This window comes from Eublepharis macularius, chromosome 13, assembly GCF_028583425.1.
Source record: "Eublepharis macularius isolate TG4126 chromosome 13, MPM_Emac_v1.0, whole genome shotgun sequence".
Lineage (NCBI taxonomy): Eukaryota > Metazoa > Chordata > Lepidosauria > Squamata > Eublepharidae > Eublepharis > Eublepharis macularius.
The window spans coordinates 36,239,713-36,256,921 of record NC_072802.1 but is presented as its reverse complement, the minus strand read 5'-3'; the positions used below and the strand labels follow the sequence as shown (position 1 = coordinate 36,256,921).

The window sequence follows — 17,209 nt, the reverse complement described above, 5'->3', positions numbered from 1 at the left end:
ATTTAAGAAAACAGGTAGTACGTAAGGCAATATTGTGGTGAAATCTATGGTCCTTAACTCCAGGGATCACACCAAAAGTCCATCTGCTACACCATCCTGTTCCCCTCAGTGGCCGCTCCAGTATCCTGGAAGGTCCACAAGTGGACATGGTCATAACCTTCCCCTCTCATTGCTTCCTAGGAACTGCTGTTCAGAGGTATGCTGCCTCTGGACATGGAGGCTCCTGCTAGCCACCATGGCTAATAGCTGTTTATAGACCTATAGGCCATGAATTTTATTTTCCATTAAAGCTAGTAGCCTTCACTACATCTTATGGCAGAGAATCTCATAATAATGCACTGTATTAAAAAGGACTTCATTTTGTCTGTCCCAAACTAACTGCCCTTCAACTTCTATTGGATGCTCACAATTCCTAGTGTTTGAGTGGGGAGGAGAAAAAGTTTAAAAAAATCAAGAGATGGCAGTCAGTTAATGGATGTTAGGATAGACTGGGGAAAGATGGAAGATGCTCGCAGTCAGAGATGGGAGAGGAAGGGCCCGTGACCAAAGCCATTTGCACAAGGCAGTTTAACTCTAGTCTTTTCTGTCCTTCTAGCATTATCCTGGCCAAAAAGCAACCACCACTCCTGCAGCTCTGCTGTTAGTTCTAATAATGTCACAAACAAGTTCACTGAAATGGTATTCTGACATTGTTTTACAATGAGTCAGACCTGGGGAGTCTGTGCATCATTTATGACAGATCTTTAAACACCCACATACAGTTTGTGTTCCCAGGCACCAGTACACAGGTATTTAAGGACTGTATGTTTACTGCAGAAGATGTACCTGTAGAAGTTGTGTCTGCCACATAAAGTGTGGATCCCACTCCCATTGATCTGTCTCATTCAGTATTTTCTACTTACACTGAAGGCACTTCTCTCCCCTGTAGATGTCTTTCTCAGCTTGGCCACCAGAAATCTTATGAACTGATGGTGTAAAGTATTGTAAGAAAGACCCTGTGCAGTGCAAAACATGCACTTTGTCACAGAGCAATTGCCTCTCAGGTATGCCTGTCTGTATGATTCTAGGGGACCATCATCTCAGACAATGGGCTTTCTTCCTATTGAAAGCAACATTTTGTATCATTTATAATTAAGCATCTTTTGTGGATAATGTTGACAAATTCCTTCTCTCCCATCCCTGCCCTCAATACATACATATTTTTTTTTATTTTGTATTTTAGCTTTTCTAATAGAAGCTGGTTATGGTTAATCACTGTGAATCGTTTCTCTTTTCCTTCTGTTCAGCAAAGTTTAATAGGCCCCTTTGGGCTTCGGGTTTCCACTATTAGCCATTTTGCTGCCAGATCATCAATCACAGCTTTGCATCCTGCAGCTTTGCGCTGATAAGACAGAAGGGAAACAAAAATAAATGGGGCCAGTTTGTCCTGGAAACCAGTCAGCGCTTTTTATCAGCTATTTGACAACCATGGGCCGTCTGCAGGCATCATGCTAAACCATGGCTTGTTTTCGTTAGCCATGACTCAGCATTAAGATCTGGAATGAAAGACCTAAATAGTAGTTCAGGGTTGTCTACTAACCAGAAAGGGAAACCAGAGTTTGAAGTGAAACCATGGTTAAGCATTAAATCTTGCATTGATTGAACCATTATTAGGCAATTTCCTCAAAGTCTCTCTGATGTCTTTAGGTCTCACTGATGTTTCCCTGTATATGCCCCAAGCCATAGTTTCACTGTATGTGATCTTAACCAAGGTAGAGTAATAAACCAAGGTTAGCAATAACACAGTGTTCTATTTGGCTTTAGCCAATATGGAAACTCAAACCTTGTCAGCTGATTACTGTTCATACTGTTGTTGTTTGATTAGGCTCCACAATGCAGATTACTACATGCAAGAGGCCAAGAAGCTAAAGCACAAAGCAGATGCCCTGGTAAGTGTCCAAGTTGCTTTTTTTGGCAGCATGGCAATCAGCTTAACACTGCACTGCACCTTGCAAAGTATCACAATAAACCAGAGAGGGCCACTTCTAATCTGCATGCGTTAATAAAGTATAGTATTTATTCTCCTAATTCATTAACTATATTTGCACCAGATCTGCAGCAATGCAGGGTGTTCCCAGGCATGTCTTCTCAATAAGTAGCAACAGTCAGAAGGTTCCAAGTTGGATTTATCTATAAACTTGTTTATCATTCTGATAGACAGGGTAGATGATAGCCAGAGTGGAAATAGGGTTCCCAGCACTGCCTCTGCAAGTGCTGGGAGATGGGGGTGGGTCTGGGGAGGGAGGAGTTTGGGAAGATGTGATGTCACTTCCAGGTGACACTAAGTATCACTTTGGGAAGTCTTTTTTTTTCTTCTGCTCCTCAGTTCCTCGGTAGCAAGAAATTGGCATTGAGGGTGGGTAGTTCCCCAACCCAGGCAGGACAATGGGAGGTCTAGGTAGGTAGAGTGTCTAAACATTATGAAAGTCCCTGGGGCTGGGCTAGGCAGGTTTCTTCCATTCCCAACAATCCAGTTTATTTTGCAGCTTGTACATTTTGATTTAAATAGGAAAGACTAAAGATTCAGAGTGCTCTTTTTGTGCATAGCTCTAATCTGAGTTCCGGTTTGAGGTCATGTTCGAATGCGCCCACAGAACTTGCAAAAGAGATCAAACTCTGGAACAGACTCAAACCCTCATGGTAGTTGCAGGCTGACAGCATCAATCCAAACCAAATGGTTGTTAATATTTAATGCCAACAGAATTCTAAATACCATTTTAAACGTAATAAAAAACGGGGGGAAGACATCTCTTCCAAGAAAGCATACTGGTCAAGGAGGAACAGCAGAAAGAGAGGATGATGAGAGAAGATGTAAGGGTGAGGTAGAGAAAAGGAAATCGCTGCTGGATCAAGATTTCTGGGGATTTTTTTTAAAGTTTGTGACGTTCTCTTGGGGAGAAAAGCCACAGGCTTCCCATTCATTTCCAAGCACAGTTCAAAGTCTTGGCATTGTTGGCATTGTCTTATAGATGACTAGCTTGATACTTGTGTGGGTGGGGGTGGGGTGAAGGGGAGACACACCTCACGACACATTCACTGACTCCCAATAGCAACTGCATACTTTGGGGGTGAGGACCAATCAGTCTGCATATGCAAATGACCTCTGTGTTCCAACTGTCTCGGGGGTGGGGAATGGATGAGGTGTAGAATGTTGTGAACCCCAATCAGCCCACATATGCAAATAACCTTGAAAGGCTGGCCCAATCAGGGAAGAGTGGCCAAGCTGGCAGCGGGTAAGGGTGCAAACAGGCAGCAGCCTGCCAGCCACAAAGGGAAGCTGTATCCCTTTGGGGAAACACATTTGACCCCTTTTTACCCCCTTAGGGGGCAAATTTCTTTAAATCCCTTCTTAGTGAGTGTTTATATCATGAAAGAATGTTCTCCCCAAATTTCATGTTTCTAGGTACAGGGGTTTGGGCTGGGCATTGATGAGTCAGTCAGGACACTTGTCTTTATATATATATAGACTAGAAGCCCCCCAGGAGTACTTGCTCCTTTAATATCACTTGTCAAGGCCCCCTCCCCTCAGATTCCCTCACCATCAAGTTAGATGGGCATTTATCAGAGGAAGGCCCTTTTCTGTGGTGCCATCCTGATTATGGAAATGCTCCCTCCAGCATAACCAGGCATTTTCATTATCATAGTTTGGGCCCCAAATGAAACCTGCCCCATTCACTCCAGCTTTACAACACATAAACTTAGTAATGTTTCTGACACTTGCAATGTTTCTTATTGCTAGTTGGATCTTCATTGATTTATTGTTTTGTCTGCTTTGCTTTAATGTATTGCCACATGTAGGCTAAACAAAAAAAAATCCCTAAAGTAAATAAATGCATGAATAAGGGAGTCAGACAGAATAGTAGCTAGCATGGGGACAAGGTTTTTAGGTGGGTGGCGGCCTCTTTTCCTGAGGTAATAATACCGTCCATATCAGGCCTACCAAATTTTGGCTTCTGCCCACCAAACTCTCACTCTTCTTTAAGACTATTGTGCTGTAATCAAACTGTGGCCTGTTATTCAGCCCAGGCCCATGGGCCAGGCCTGGGTGTGCCTGAGTCTGTCTGTTCTCCCTTGATTGACTGTGGCCCTAAGGTTCCTGCTCTGGATTCGGACCACATCCTCTGCTTGTTGCTGAACATTCATTTCTCTTGACATGCCTGCTTCAAAAAGGTTGCCCAGGCTGACTGCTGACTCTTTAAGAGCTTACTCCTTAAGAATGTTACCCGTTGAGAAGGCTCACGGAAGCAGGTGGATAACACCTCCTGTGGCTGACTGACCTTTAAAGGCACACACAAGTTATGTGGGCACCATCCTGCTGCCTTCTCTTTTCTAGCAAATATTTGCTGGCCCGGGCTCATGACAGCCTCCTTACACTGTGTCAATTCGCTCCCCTCACCGGCACTGTGCCCACACTGCCTGATTCACTCAGCATGTCGACGAGCCTTCCATCTTGTTACCTTTGTCTGTGCCTAGCAGAATCCAGGCTGTTTCTCATGCAGCACTAATGCAAAAAGGCATCGTGCATCATGTCGGTGCCTGCAGGCAGCTCATTCCTGTCGCATGTTGTTTGACATCCTCTGCTCTCTTATTGGAATGCCAGGGCAGGCACTGCTGAATGACAACTTGTTGGCAGCATTGAATGACCACAGCAAACCTTCCAAATATTCTTTGTTAGAAGGGACAGTTCTTTACTTAACCTGATTCTTAACTCCATCCCTGCCATCACACTTGCCAAGGCCCTCTACGCCCATTAAAGATTGCTGCAACACCCTGTTCCTATCTAGTTCCAACATAGGAAAAGTCATGCACGTAAATAGATCTCATTTTCATTCTGGATTTAGGAATGCAGCAGACAGCTCTTCATGCCTCCTTCCCACAGCAAGCTTCACAAAGAGGAAGAATATTCTCACATAGATGCACATCAAAAATAGCAAGAGCTGCATTGGACAAAACCACAGTCCAGCTTCAATGAGCCTTTGTGCTGATCCTGGTTTTATGCCTGTCTTGAAATGAAAGCTGGAGCTTACTATGAACTGGTTCCTTCTTTCTCTTTTCAGCTGGAAAAGTTTGGCAAAGCTGTGAATTATGCTGACGCTGCCCTTTCCTTCATTGAGTGTGGGAATGCTATGGAGCGTGATCCATTAGAGGCGAAATCTCCGTACACCATGTACTCGGAGACTGTGGAACTCATCAGGTTAATGTCTTTTCTGTGATCATTTTCATAATCTCATTTCACTCGTAATTAGAACTTGCTGCGTTTTTTAAAAGTATCATTTCGACCCCATTAATGATTAGTCCAAGGCATCTTTCGTCTCAGAAGTCATCATAATTAGTTCTTCTTGCCATTTTATTAATGTCATGGAAAATTTATAATTGATGGACACTGCTCTTATAAATGAGCCCCGTTAGAGGTTATAATGTGTGTGTTATATAATTTGCAATATTCATAAAATTAAAATTGAAATGTAGTGGGTGGAAGGAAAGCATAGTAATTTCTCCATTTGACCATGGCACTTGTCTTTTGAAAGGGCTAGTTTTATCATTCCAAACATTAAAGGGAGTCCACTGGGATCTTGGTTATAAAACCTGTTTCCCAGAGGTTTATAATTTGGATGTAAAAATATTATACCAGGATGAAATTTTGCAGGTAAGGTCACAGCATATGTGCACTCATTTTGCTCATATATGCACACACTCAAGTAAATTCAGTTTGCCTTCTGGAAACATAGATTCATGTTTCTAGCTGTCGCTTAGAAATTCATACTATGCCGTATTTTCATAAGGTCTGATTTTTGAAGTGAAAGTTACCATTTTGCAGGTGGCAAAAAGGTTGTGAAAATATCACTGTATTCTGTGCTTTTGTGAATTTTTGGTGGCTCTTCGCAACCATTCCTGCCCCCCACCCCACCCCCACCCCGCTGCTACTTCAACACTTTTTATTCTTTGAACTTCTTCACTGCATGATCCCAGCTAATTAGATGTTACATAGTGAAAATTATTGAAATCACACAATCCAAGCAGCCAGTCAGACTTGGCTACATCATGATTTCACTGACGGCAAACAAAGTCTTCTCAGTTGCCCTCACTAGCCCTGTTCACATGTTATGGTGAATACACATACATCCTGCCTGTACATGCATGCATCTGTAAGAAAGAGCCAGCATGCGTTCACTTTATAAACTGGGGACCAGCACCTGGATAAATATGGGGTTTGTCACTCATTCAGCTATGCATGCATTGCATGTAACTAGAGAATTACTCTACATACGTATAAAAATCAAGTGTATACTGTATATGGATTCTACATGTGTTCACTGTAACTTGTGAACAGGGCTACTGAATCGGAGTAGTGCTGGTGGAAATATATCCCTGTTGCCTTGACAGTTGGGCCAGTGCTCCGTATTTTGCTTCACTGCTCTATCAGTTTCCCTATCTGCCAGTTTTTGACCTGGATCCAACAGCATAATTGGGGCAGAATGAGGTTGGGATCAGGTTGAAGCTCTGAACACTCATCAGATGAAAGCTAATACAGGACATCCACATTCAGAAGTGCATCCTGCTTCCCTAACGTGTGTGTGAACCACTCAGTGAGAGCCTGTGAGGATAGCCACCATTTGTACTGGAAGGAATATTTGATACCAGATGTTCATGTTCTCTCCTGATTTTAAGATGACTTTTCAGAATCTTTCCTGTGCTGGATGTACACTACAGTCTCCAGCTTGACAGATGTAAAGATAGATCTATTGACTGGGAAACTCATTTCTGTGTAAATATTCATAAATAAGAGACACTCATGAAGTTAATCACAGAACCTGTACTGGATCAATGTTCACTTAAGATGGGCAACCATGTTTAAAAGCAGCAATATCAGGACAGCTAAAGAGTGCTGTCACTTGTCTACGCACTTATATTTTTATCCCACATTTTCACAAATGCCCAAAGTGGCTCACCTATTATTATTTTTAAAATATATGCAATATATTCTATATAAAAATAAGGTAGAAGCAGTAATAACAGTATCACAAGCTACTGATAGAAATTCTGAACCAATAGCTCCAGTAGCTTGTTTTTCAGATTTGGTCCCTCTGCTTATCCAAAGGCCTTACATAAGCACCTGAACTTCAGGAGGGAAGAACATGAACACAATTCCAGGAAGGAGATCATCCCATAATATTAAGGCCACCACCAAGAAGGCGCTATTCCTTTTTTGGGTGTTCTAACTTCTCAAATAGAAGTGATATGAAATAGGACCCTTAGTGATTACCTCAACACACAGATAGACAGATGGACAGATGAATGAATTTTCCTACTGTTTAAGATCAATGTAACATGTTTTGTTAAGGGTTTTTCATTGTTTTACATTCTAAACCACTTGGAGTCCTCATGGAGCAAATAAAAGCAGGCTGAAATCACCTAAATAAATAAAATGTCTTAGCTAGTATACTGTTTCAATTCACAATGGTGCTCCAGAGATGATAGTAACACTACCTCTCTGAAATTACTAAGAGATGCCCATCAACTGAAGTCTTTAGATACTTGTAGACAGCAATCTAAGACAGTACTCTTCTACCAAGGATTCTGTTTGTGAGCTTTTAAGCTGTAAGTTTTAACACAGAGTTACTATTTTTTAAATACTCCATTGTTATATTTTAGTAAATTAGATATTGCATGACTTCAGAAATAATTCAGACATTCATAATAATGATGGTTGTTAATTTTTGTATGACTATACACCACTGTGGGCACTAGCAAGAATGAAAAGGAAGTATGGAAAGTATAAAAATACATTTAAATACAAATAAATTTTAAAATAGGAATATTTCTGGTGATGTATAAGAAGGTATTTTCCATGACCACTGTGAACAAGTGGTGGCCCCTGTTAGAATTTCGAACCAATGGAAATGATTACACTGATATTACTACACAGAGGTGTAAAATCAAATCTGACTTGGACCTGATTCACAAATGCACATTCACCGCTTGTCAACTGCAGTATCAAGCAGCTTCTTGCATGTGTGAATGGGCCCCCAAAGACAAACCTTTCATATCACCTCAGTTCAAATTCTTTCAGTTAAATCCTAAGAAGAGTTACTCCAGTCTAAGCCCATTGAAATCAACGGGTTTAGACTGGAGTAAGCCCAATGAAATCAATGGGCTTCAACTGGATTAACTCTTCTTAGGATTGCACTGTTTTGCTTTTCACACATTTATCAGACATAGTCATTAAGGGGTGGGTTTATGTATACAGGTAGAGGTAGTTGCCTGTGCAAGCACCGAGTCATTACTCACCCATGGGGGGACGTCGCATCACAACGTTTTCTTGGCAGACTTTTTGTTATGGAGTGGTTTGCCATTGCCTTCCCCAGTCATTTACACTTTACCCCCAGGAAACTGGGTACTCATTTTACCGACCTCAGAAGGATGGAAAGCTGAGTCAACTTTGAGCCGGCTACCTGAACCCAGCTTCCACCAGGATCGAACTCAGGTCGTGAGCAGAGCTTGGGCTGCAGTACTGCATCTTAACACTATGTGCCACCATGCAGAATGGTAAGCTACAGTACCATGGTGCAGAGTGGTAATCTGCAGTACTGCAGCCCAAGCTCTGCCCACGACCAGAGATCGATCCTGGCGGAAGCCGGGTTCAAGTAGCCAGCTCAAGGTTGACTCAGTCTTCTATCCTTCTGAGGTCGGTAAAATGGGTACCCAGTTTGATTCCAGGGCTCATTTTGAGGGGGAACGCGCAGGAATGCAGTTCTGGTAGTTTTCCCAAGAGGTCACGTGTCAGGTGGCCCCGCCCAACTGATTTTTGGCCATTTGGGGCCCATTTCGGCCTGGATTGGAGCTGAAACAGCCCAGATCGGGCCTCTGATGGATACTGGATCACTCTCCTGCTCAGCAGCAGCCCGATCCTCACCATTTTGGGCCCCTTTTCGGCCATTTTCAGCCCCTTTTGCCATTTTGGGCCCAATTTTGGCCCATAATGGCCACGATTGGGTCCAAAACAGCCAGGATAGGTGATGTCAGGAGGTGTGGGATATGCAAATCAATTACGTGAATGACACACTTCCGGTGATGGCAAGGAAAGTGGCATATGCTAATGAGTTATGCTAATGAGTTCCTGCAGCTCTTTTTCTACGAAATGACCCCTGCTTGATTCCATTGAAATCTGTTGGGTTTTCAAAGTGATATATGTTTTGTCTTTGGTATTATATCTGTAATGGCTCATTCATACATGAATGTAATCACTTGATATGGCGGCTGTGAAGTGCTCATATAGGTATTAACCACCACAAGCATATAGAATCAAGGGATGTGAGTGCATGAATGAATCGGCCCCCAGTTTCTTTGGGATACTCTTTTCGCGACATAGCTTTTGAGCGTGAAAGACTGCAATGCATGAGAGTACCAAGAAGCATCAGTCAGGAAATAGTTCATGCTTTGCATTATGAATGAGCATTTGTTTACATAGCAGAAATGTACCGGATTTGAAAGGAAGCTGTTATCTTTGGGGAAATAATATGCCTTGTAAATATTTTAGATTGTGTATTTGCATGCAGCTCTGGTTTAAACCGAAAGAAGAGACTACAAAGAAGTTTGTAGTGCAACAGAATGATCATATACAACGCCAAAGGATTAGTTTCAGAAGTGGATGAGGATTATCAAGGTTAAGTCAAAGGCTTCATGGTATGGGGTAGGGATGTGAAGGAAGAAAGAGGGCATTGGTGTAAAGGCACAGAGCACCACGTAGGTGTAGAGAATCCTAGACAGTGAGCATTAGCAGTGCAGTCCTAGCCAGAATTACACCCTTCTCAGCCCATTGACTTCTGTAGGCTCAGAAAGGCATAACTCTACTTAGGAGTGTGTTGCAAATGACACGTCTAGTTCAGTCCTGGCCTGGATCATGCTCAGCATGTCATGTTTTCCAGGCTGGAATATTCGGCACGAGGGAGCCGTGTTGCTGTCTCCTTCCATTGCACTGACCGAAGCGGACCTTTTTTTTATCCATTTTGTTAATTATAGATCTCCCAGAGGGTTGGAAGCATACAAATGACATTGATTTGTGAAAATGAGCGACTCATCGCAGTAACTCAGGATGCCAAAAATATGACTGCCAAGGCTGTTTAGACTAATTGTATCTTTAAATCCCTTCCGTTTTAAGATTGCACATCCTCAAGGGATGCAAATCTTTGTTATTTGGCCTGACCCACGAGGTATGACGGGAGCAATCATAGCGTGCATGAGAGAGAAGGAGGCTCTGAACGAAAGGCGACTTATCTATAAAGTGCATAATGAAGGGGATGACAGGGGTGGTTGTGCTGTGGTGTGGCAAAAGCGGTGCCATTTGCTTGCACTCCATTAGCCCCTTGTAAATGAGACTGCCTGGACACCTTAAAACTTTCTTACGCAACACTGAACTCTATTACTTATTCTAACACAAGTACCTGTGAAATTGTATTAAGGCTCAGAACAATGGTTTTTATGTGACGATTTGATTTTCAGGAGGCGAAATGCACAGAACGGGAGTGAGGGGGGCATGCACCTTCGTCAGAGGAGTGGGGTGGAGGGAAACTTTTACCATTCAGGAGCAGGATGGGAGCAGTTGCACAGAATGGAGTCTGTAGCTCATGGGAAGAGCATTTGCTTTGCATGCAGAAGGGACCAGGGCCAATCCCTGGCGTCTCCAATCAAAAAGGCTCTTAGGGATCAGGGCTAGGAAAGACCTGGCCCAGAGCTGGCAGCCTTCTCTACCAGGGTAAATGGATCAGTGACCCAACTAGGTATAAGGTGCCATATGGTGTCCCTAAAAGAAAAATATGCAAACAATTTAAAAGTATGGGCTTAAAAATGTTGCCTTTAGGGGTGTGCATCCTCCCCCTCAAAACTGGTTGAGCTGGAAAATTCAGTATCCCTGAAATCCAGGTCAGATTCTCTACTCTCGAATTTATCCAGCCGTTATTCCTTATGGAGAAAACTATATGGGGGACTGTGGGGGAAATTTTCGAGAAAACTCCACCAAATTTGCAGAGCCTGCTCCTAATTGTCCCACTAAGGCACCCCCCCCCCCTAAGTTTGAGAAAAATTAGACCTTGGGGGTCCAATTCTTTGAGTCCCTGAACAAGGTGCACCTAGCCACTCTCCATTGTTTCCTACTGGGGAAACATTTCCAGGGCTTTCCCAACAAAGGGAAAACCTTAATCAAAGGTAATCTCTGGGCAAGAGCTAGTCCCAAATGCAAGCCCCACTCCCGATGCAAGATGAACTAATGAAGCCCAGTCTAACCACACTACAGCAACAGAACCAGAGAACCTCAGTGTCAACCCAGAGGATCCCAGTGTTGAATTAGAAAACCTCAATATCAAACCAGAGAATCCTCCCAAACTGAAGTGGCAGAAGCAGTGAGGCTTGCTGGAGCTACAAAGTTTAAAAGGCTGCCAGTGGCAGGTTGAAGGGGTGTTTTGGAGCTCAGGCAACGGTGGAGGGTGGGGATGGGAATCTACACTGCCTGCTCTTCCACGGCCTGCAGTCCCAATCAGGCACATCAGAAAACTGTGAGGACCCTGTTCACACACACACCCCGGGCTCATCTCCTTGTCCCCAATGACAGCCCTTAAGAAGGGAGCTGTAGCATCTCAGCCATTGCAGCTGAAGACAGAGGAGGAAATGCTGGTCTGCTCCCCACCCTGAAGGAGAAAGAGGTGGTGGCCAGGAAGCAGGAGCACCTTTCATTTCTTCTCCTCTCCTGCCTCCTCTGCTGCAGCTGCCTGCTTTTCAGAATCACAGTCTGGAGGGGTCTTTTGGAGCTCAGGCAGGGGTGGATGGGCAGTATGGGAATCCTCTCTGCCTGCTGCCTCCTATCCTCTGCTGGCCTCACGCCGTTCTCCTGCTGCAGTGTGGGGCTTGCCTGCGGCTGAATAATCCGGCCTATCGAAGTCCAACTTCCTGGGTCCAGTCTGGCACTCTCCAATGTGAACTGGCATCCAAGATTGCACACTCCTAGTTGCCTTTAGGTTTTTGAAAACAATGAACATGTTGTATGTACCTGCCTTCTTCCAGCTCATAATATTTGTGCTCTGCCACCGAGCCACAGTCCGTCCCCAAACCTACTGGCTCCTCCTCCCTGCACCCTGAGGGGAAGCATGGAAGCGGGTTTGGATGCGGAAAAAATTCCCTGCATAGGCAAACTGGAATGAGTCTTGGTGTTTCCTTCTACCAATTACTGTACACCAACTCAGTAATTCCCTTAGGGATCTAGCTGGTATACATAATATATATAGCACACTTTTATCTCCTTCCAAGGATATCAGAGATGCGGACATGACTCTCCCTTCTTCATTCAGCCGAGTTTGATTCCTCACTCCTCCACTTGAAGCCAGCTGGGTGACTTTGGGCCAATCACAGCTCTCTCAGAACTCTCTCAGCCCCACCCACCTCACAGGGTGATTGTTGTTGAGGGGATAATAATGATATACTTAGTAAACCGCTCTGAGTGGGTGTTAAGTCATCCTGAAGGGCAGTATATAAATCAAATTTTGTTGTTGTTATTTTATCTTTTCATCAACTGTGTGAGGTAGGTTAGGCTGAGAGAAAGCGATTGACCCAGGATTACTCTGCAAGCTTCATGGCTACATGGATACTCTGTCAGGTTGCCAGTCCAAACCATACATCAGCCACATACTCCAAAGGCAGTCTTAGCCAAACTGCTCTCCTTTATTTGCAATATGGGAACGGTGCTACTGACCTACCTTGCAGGGTTGCTGTAAGAATTGCTGTGCTGATGTACGCAAAAAGTTCTGAAACCGTTCGACATTATGTAAATGGTAAGCAATATTTTTATCCAGCTAGCTGAGATTTTGCCAACACTAACAGGCTCAAACATCTTTTTCTGGGCTCTTCTGGCCCATCAAATGAGCTCGTGGTCAATGTTGATCTTCCAGGATTCTTAAGGTGGATCCCAGCACTCAGAGAACATACTAGGTTTTTAAAAGGAGTTCTTTCTGTCACCTGTGTTCTTCAAAGCATCATTTAAAATGTTCAATATTTCTCTCCCCACTCTCTCTTTAAAGGTATGCGATGAGGCTGAAAAACTTCACAGGCTCTTCTGCTACAGAAGGAGACAAGAAGCTAGCAGTTTTATGGTGAGGAGCCTTATAAATTCCTGAATGGTTAAAGCAGCTTTCCTGAAATGGTTTGTTTCACTATGATACTAGCAAAGGATATCTAACCAATAGATACCTTATAGTGACTAACTAAATTTTTATTCTCCACCCCATCCCTGTCATTTCTGTAGAAAAACTAGCTAACATTTTCAGTCTTTAGAAGGGGACATGAACCATGTAGGATTAAAGGTATCTTAAAGACTGCTTGCTTTTATACGAACCATTGTCAACTAGTAAACTTGCCAAATCTGAGTTGGGAAATTCCTGGAGATTCGACTTCAAAAGAAAATAACAGCACGAGATTGCTGAAATTGAGTTTATTTGCAAATTTGGAACAATAGATCCCTCAGGGTTGAATTGGGACATAGGATATTTCTCCCATTACAGATGCTAATTGCCTGCATTTCACCCCAGCTCTATAGAGCTAATTGCAACATGTATTATAGCTAGCTTCCTAGCACTCGAATTTACAATACTCCTCCTACCCCCTGCTTGGGTTATCAACACTACTTCCTTTTTCCAGTCCTCATATCTGGCAAAGGGAGCTTTGACTCCCAAAAGCTCATACCCCAGAAATCTAGTTGGACTTTAAGGTGCTAATGGACCTGAATCTTGCTCTAAAGATAAAGAGTATCTATGTTTTTAATCACACTTATAGATAATATGTAACCATTTCTTTTTAACAGTTTTATGGTTTTGTTGCTAGAATGTCATATTAGTTTTAACTAGATCTATTATTCTAATAGTTTAAACTTCTGATGGATAACTGCCTTAAGTGTCTTTACAGCAGAAAGGTCAGATTAAAAAAAATTCGTAACTCCACATCAGTGTGCCTCCGTAGGCCTTTGGCTGGGAGCAGAAGGTGAAGGTCATTGCTTTCATGCTTTATTTATAAGCTTGCCAGTGTGGTTAGCTACTGTGGGAAACAGGTTGCTATACTTTGGTCTTATCTACTCATGATAGATTAATTGAACCTCCAGGTCCAGAGGCGGTCTTCCTCCAAGTAGCAGGTGCTAGGTGGGAATAATGAAAGAGGGCTAATGTCTTCGTGCAATGCTTGTAATCTTTCTAAAGGCATCTGGTTGGATACTGCAGAATCCTGGACTAACAGTGCAATGCTACACAGAGTTACTCCAATCTAAGCCCGTGGATTTCAATAAGCTTAGACTGGAGTGACTCTGCGTAGGATTGCATTGGAGATGTAGTCTAGTTTAAGATCAGCATTTTAAATAGCATTTTAAGGGCCCAATATACTGATGCTATAATGACTCGAGAATATACTATATGAGCCAGCCTGTGTTACGCATTTCAATGCATTTATTTCCATGGAAAAGTTAAATAGATTGTGAAGTCTTCATTACTGAAATCAGTGGAACTTAGACCAGATGTAGGGCTACCTTTTGAGGCTTCCTGAACAACGGCTTTGAAGCTGCTTGGAATTCAAAAGTAAAGGGGAACCGGAGTAATATTCATGCCAAGGTAATGTATAGCCTGATCAAGAGACATTAATTCTGGAAAGTATATGAAAGTGAGTGGTTCTGCAGATCTATTTTGATGCTGGGGACTGGGAATTAATTATTAATTGGCTGTTGGGAATTGATTGTGGCTATCAGTGCAACCCTAAGCAGAGCTACGCCCATTGACTTCAATGGACTTAGAAGGCTATAACTGCTTAGGACGGCTCTGCAGGAGAACACTGGTTTTAATAGCTGCACCAACCCAAAATGATGCTTAACTTTGGCTGTGCCTAGAATTTTGTTATGCCTAGAATTTGCAGTTTCATTAATGAGTGTAACTAATGTAATTTTGTTTTTTCAATCACACAGCTACCGATGCTTGTCTCTTCTCTACCTGAGAATGTTTAAACTAAAGAAGGACCATGCTATGAAGTACTCCAGATCACTGATGGAATACTTCAAGGTGAACAAAATCTTACTTCATTTCTCTTAATGTAGAATGATGTCTGTTCTGCTCCATCCCCACACCACAACATCACCCAAATAATGCAGGCAGCCTACAAGGCCTCCGTATAGACAACAGTTTTTGCAGAGGCAATTGCTTACCTAAACTCTTGGCCACATAGAGAGTTGGTTGCTTGTAACACCCAGCCCCAGGGAAAGATCAGCTGATCACATGGCTGCTGTGAACTTAAGGGGCCACCCAGCCCTAAGTATGAGGACCAGTTAGGTGTGGCTATGCATGTACGTCTTAACAGCAGGGGTTCTCATACTCTAGGCCAGGACTCTCTCGCAACCAGGTTACCAGAACCAGGAAGAAAGACAAAGGCAAGCTGGGAGAGGAGGCTGTATGAAGCTTGATTGTAAATTTAGGTTTGCCTCTGTACATAATCTACAAAGTGTGGCCAAGCAAAACAATCTGTTGCTCAGAGATGCTAGATAGGGTTAAAAAAATGAGTTGCTGAGTGTTAAGTTATAATGGATTCTTAAATTTTATTTTATGAAGGAGAAAAGTCTATATGGAGTTTTTTACAAGTGGGCAAAAGGTGATAACAGCAGACTCAATCCAGGGAGCTTTCCATTCACCCTCACCTAATTCTCCTCATCATAGGCTGCATTCCACATGCATTTTGCCCATGCAGGTCCCACGATCCCCAAAAAGCCTTTTCAGTGGTCAAAAGGGTCAAAGGGACCCTTCCTCCCCTTTTCACTAATGGAAAATCTGCCTGGATTCAACCCAATAAGTTTAGAAGTAAGGTGAGTGGCCATTACAAACAGGGCCTTCTCTGTAGTGGCACCTCCCTTGTGGAATGTCCTCACAGCCATGTGACTAGTGCCTAGCCTATGGAGCTTTCAGTGTCAGACTGTATTGTTTCTGTTCACACAGACTTTTGAATTTCATTGATTTCCTTCTTCATCCTCTATATATGGCTGTTCTGATGGACTGGCTGACTGGTTTGTTAAATTATTAATGTATAATTCTTTGTAGTTTTTTTTTAAAAATTAACCATTTAACAAGTTATTGTCATTAGCTGCTTTGGAAACCTTTATGCTGAGAGATGGGATGCAAGTCTTTTAAATGCAGCTGGGACATCTGCTGTTGTGTATCTCAAACTAAGAGACTCCAAATTTAGCCACCTCGGCAAGGTCTGCCACCACCCGTGGTGCAAGTTTACTGGGAGTTGTCACCTATGGGATGCAGTGTCCCCTTGTTTGAAGTTAACTTTCTCAGGTTTTGTGTTCTAACTAAAAGTTTGCCAATTCCCCCGCAAGGTGAAAAGCACACATTGCAGAAGGAATTTCAGATAAGGATAATTAAACCACTTCTTCGCAAAAGGCATCTGATTTATGCTGGAGTTCTGGTATATTGTGCCTTTCATCGCCTTCTATACTTCTGGTTAGAGCCTGCTAATTATCCATCCATGGGTTGTTGTTTTTTCCTTTTTAGCTTAAAAGGGATTATTATTCTGAGATAGTTCTATATATAACATTCAGCTTTGCTATTGAAATGGCAAGTACCTTCCTTGTCTTGTGGTAATCAATATTAATGCAATTTAAATCTTCCTTTGTGTCTGCTGCGGAGGGAACAAAGAACTCTCTCTTTATTTCTAATCTTGGTTTTTCTTACAGAATTCTTCCAAAGTTTCACAGGCCCCTTCTCCTTGGGGAGGCAATGGAAAGTGAGTATTCCCTGTTCATGGAAATGAGTAGTTAATGGCTTATATGGTGATTTTTAAATATATATATGTGTAATAAACTATTGTATTACAGCACAATAATCTTCAAGTTACACTTTGCTGTGCAGAATGGGAAAAGGTTCATGTGGATTGATTGATCCCAAATTCTTCATCAGGTTGGTTTTTAAAGCCAAACGAGGGCCATAAAAATAGCAGTTAATTGGATAGAAAGTACAGTGTCGTTCCAGGACGCCAAAGTACAGTTAATCTCCAGGGCAATGATTTTTTTTTCAATGATTTGTTCAGTAATGAAAGACCAATGAATATTTCATTGATATATGGTAAGTGCTGTTTAATAAAACCGGAGGCGTAATCGTGG

The 17,209-nt window shown here is 42.7% G+C and overlaps 1 protein-coding gene across 1 annotated transcript in view; it reads left to right on the top strand.

The window, feature by feature from the left end:
- Window positions 1-17,209, top strand: part of AFF2 (ALF transcription elongation factor 2) — a 361,635-nt gene that overhangs the window by 332,717 nt on the left and 11,709 nt on the right. The window contains exons 16-20 of the mRNA XM_054995827.1: window positions 1,865-1,928; window positions 5,097-5,233; window positions 13,104-13,175; window positions 15,023-15,116; window positions 16,784-16,833. Coding sequence (XP_054851802.1) covers window positions 1,865-1,928; window positions 5,097-5,233; window positions 13,104-13,175; window positions 15,023-15,116; window positions 16,784-16,833 — 417 coding nt within the window. The remainder of the gene's footprint in view (window positions 1-1,864; window positions 1,929-5,096; window positions 5,234-13,103; window positions 13,176-15,022; window positions 15,117-16,783; window positions 16,834-17,209) is intronic.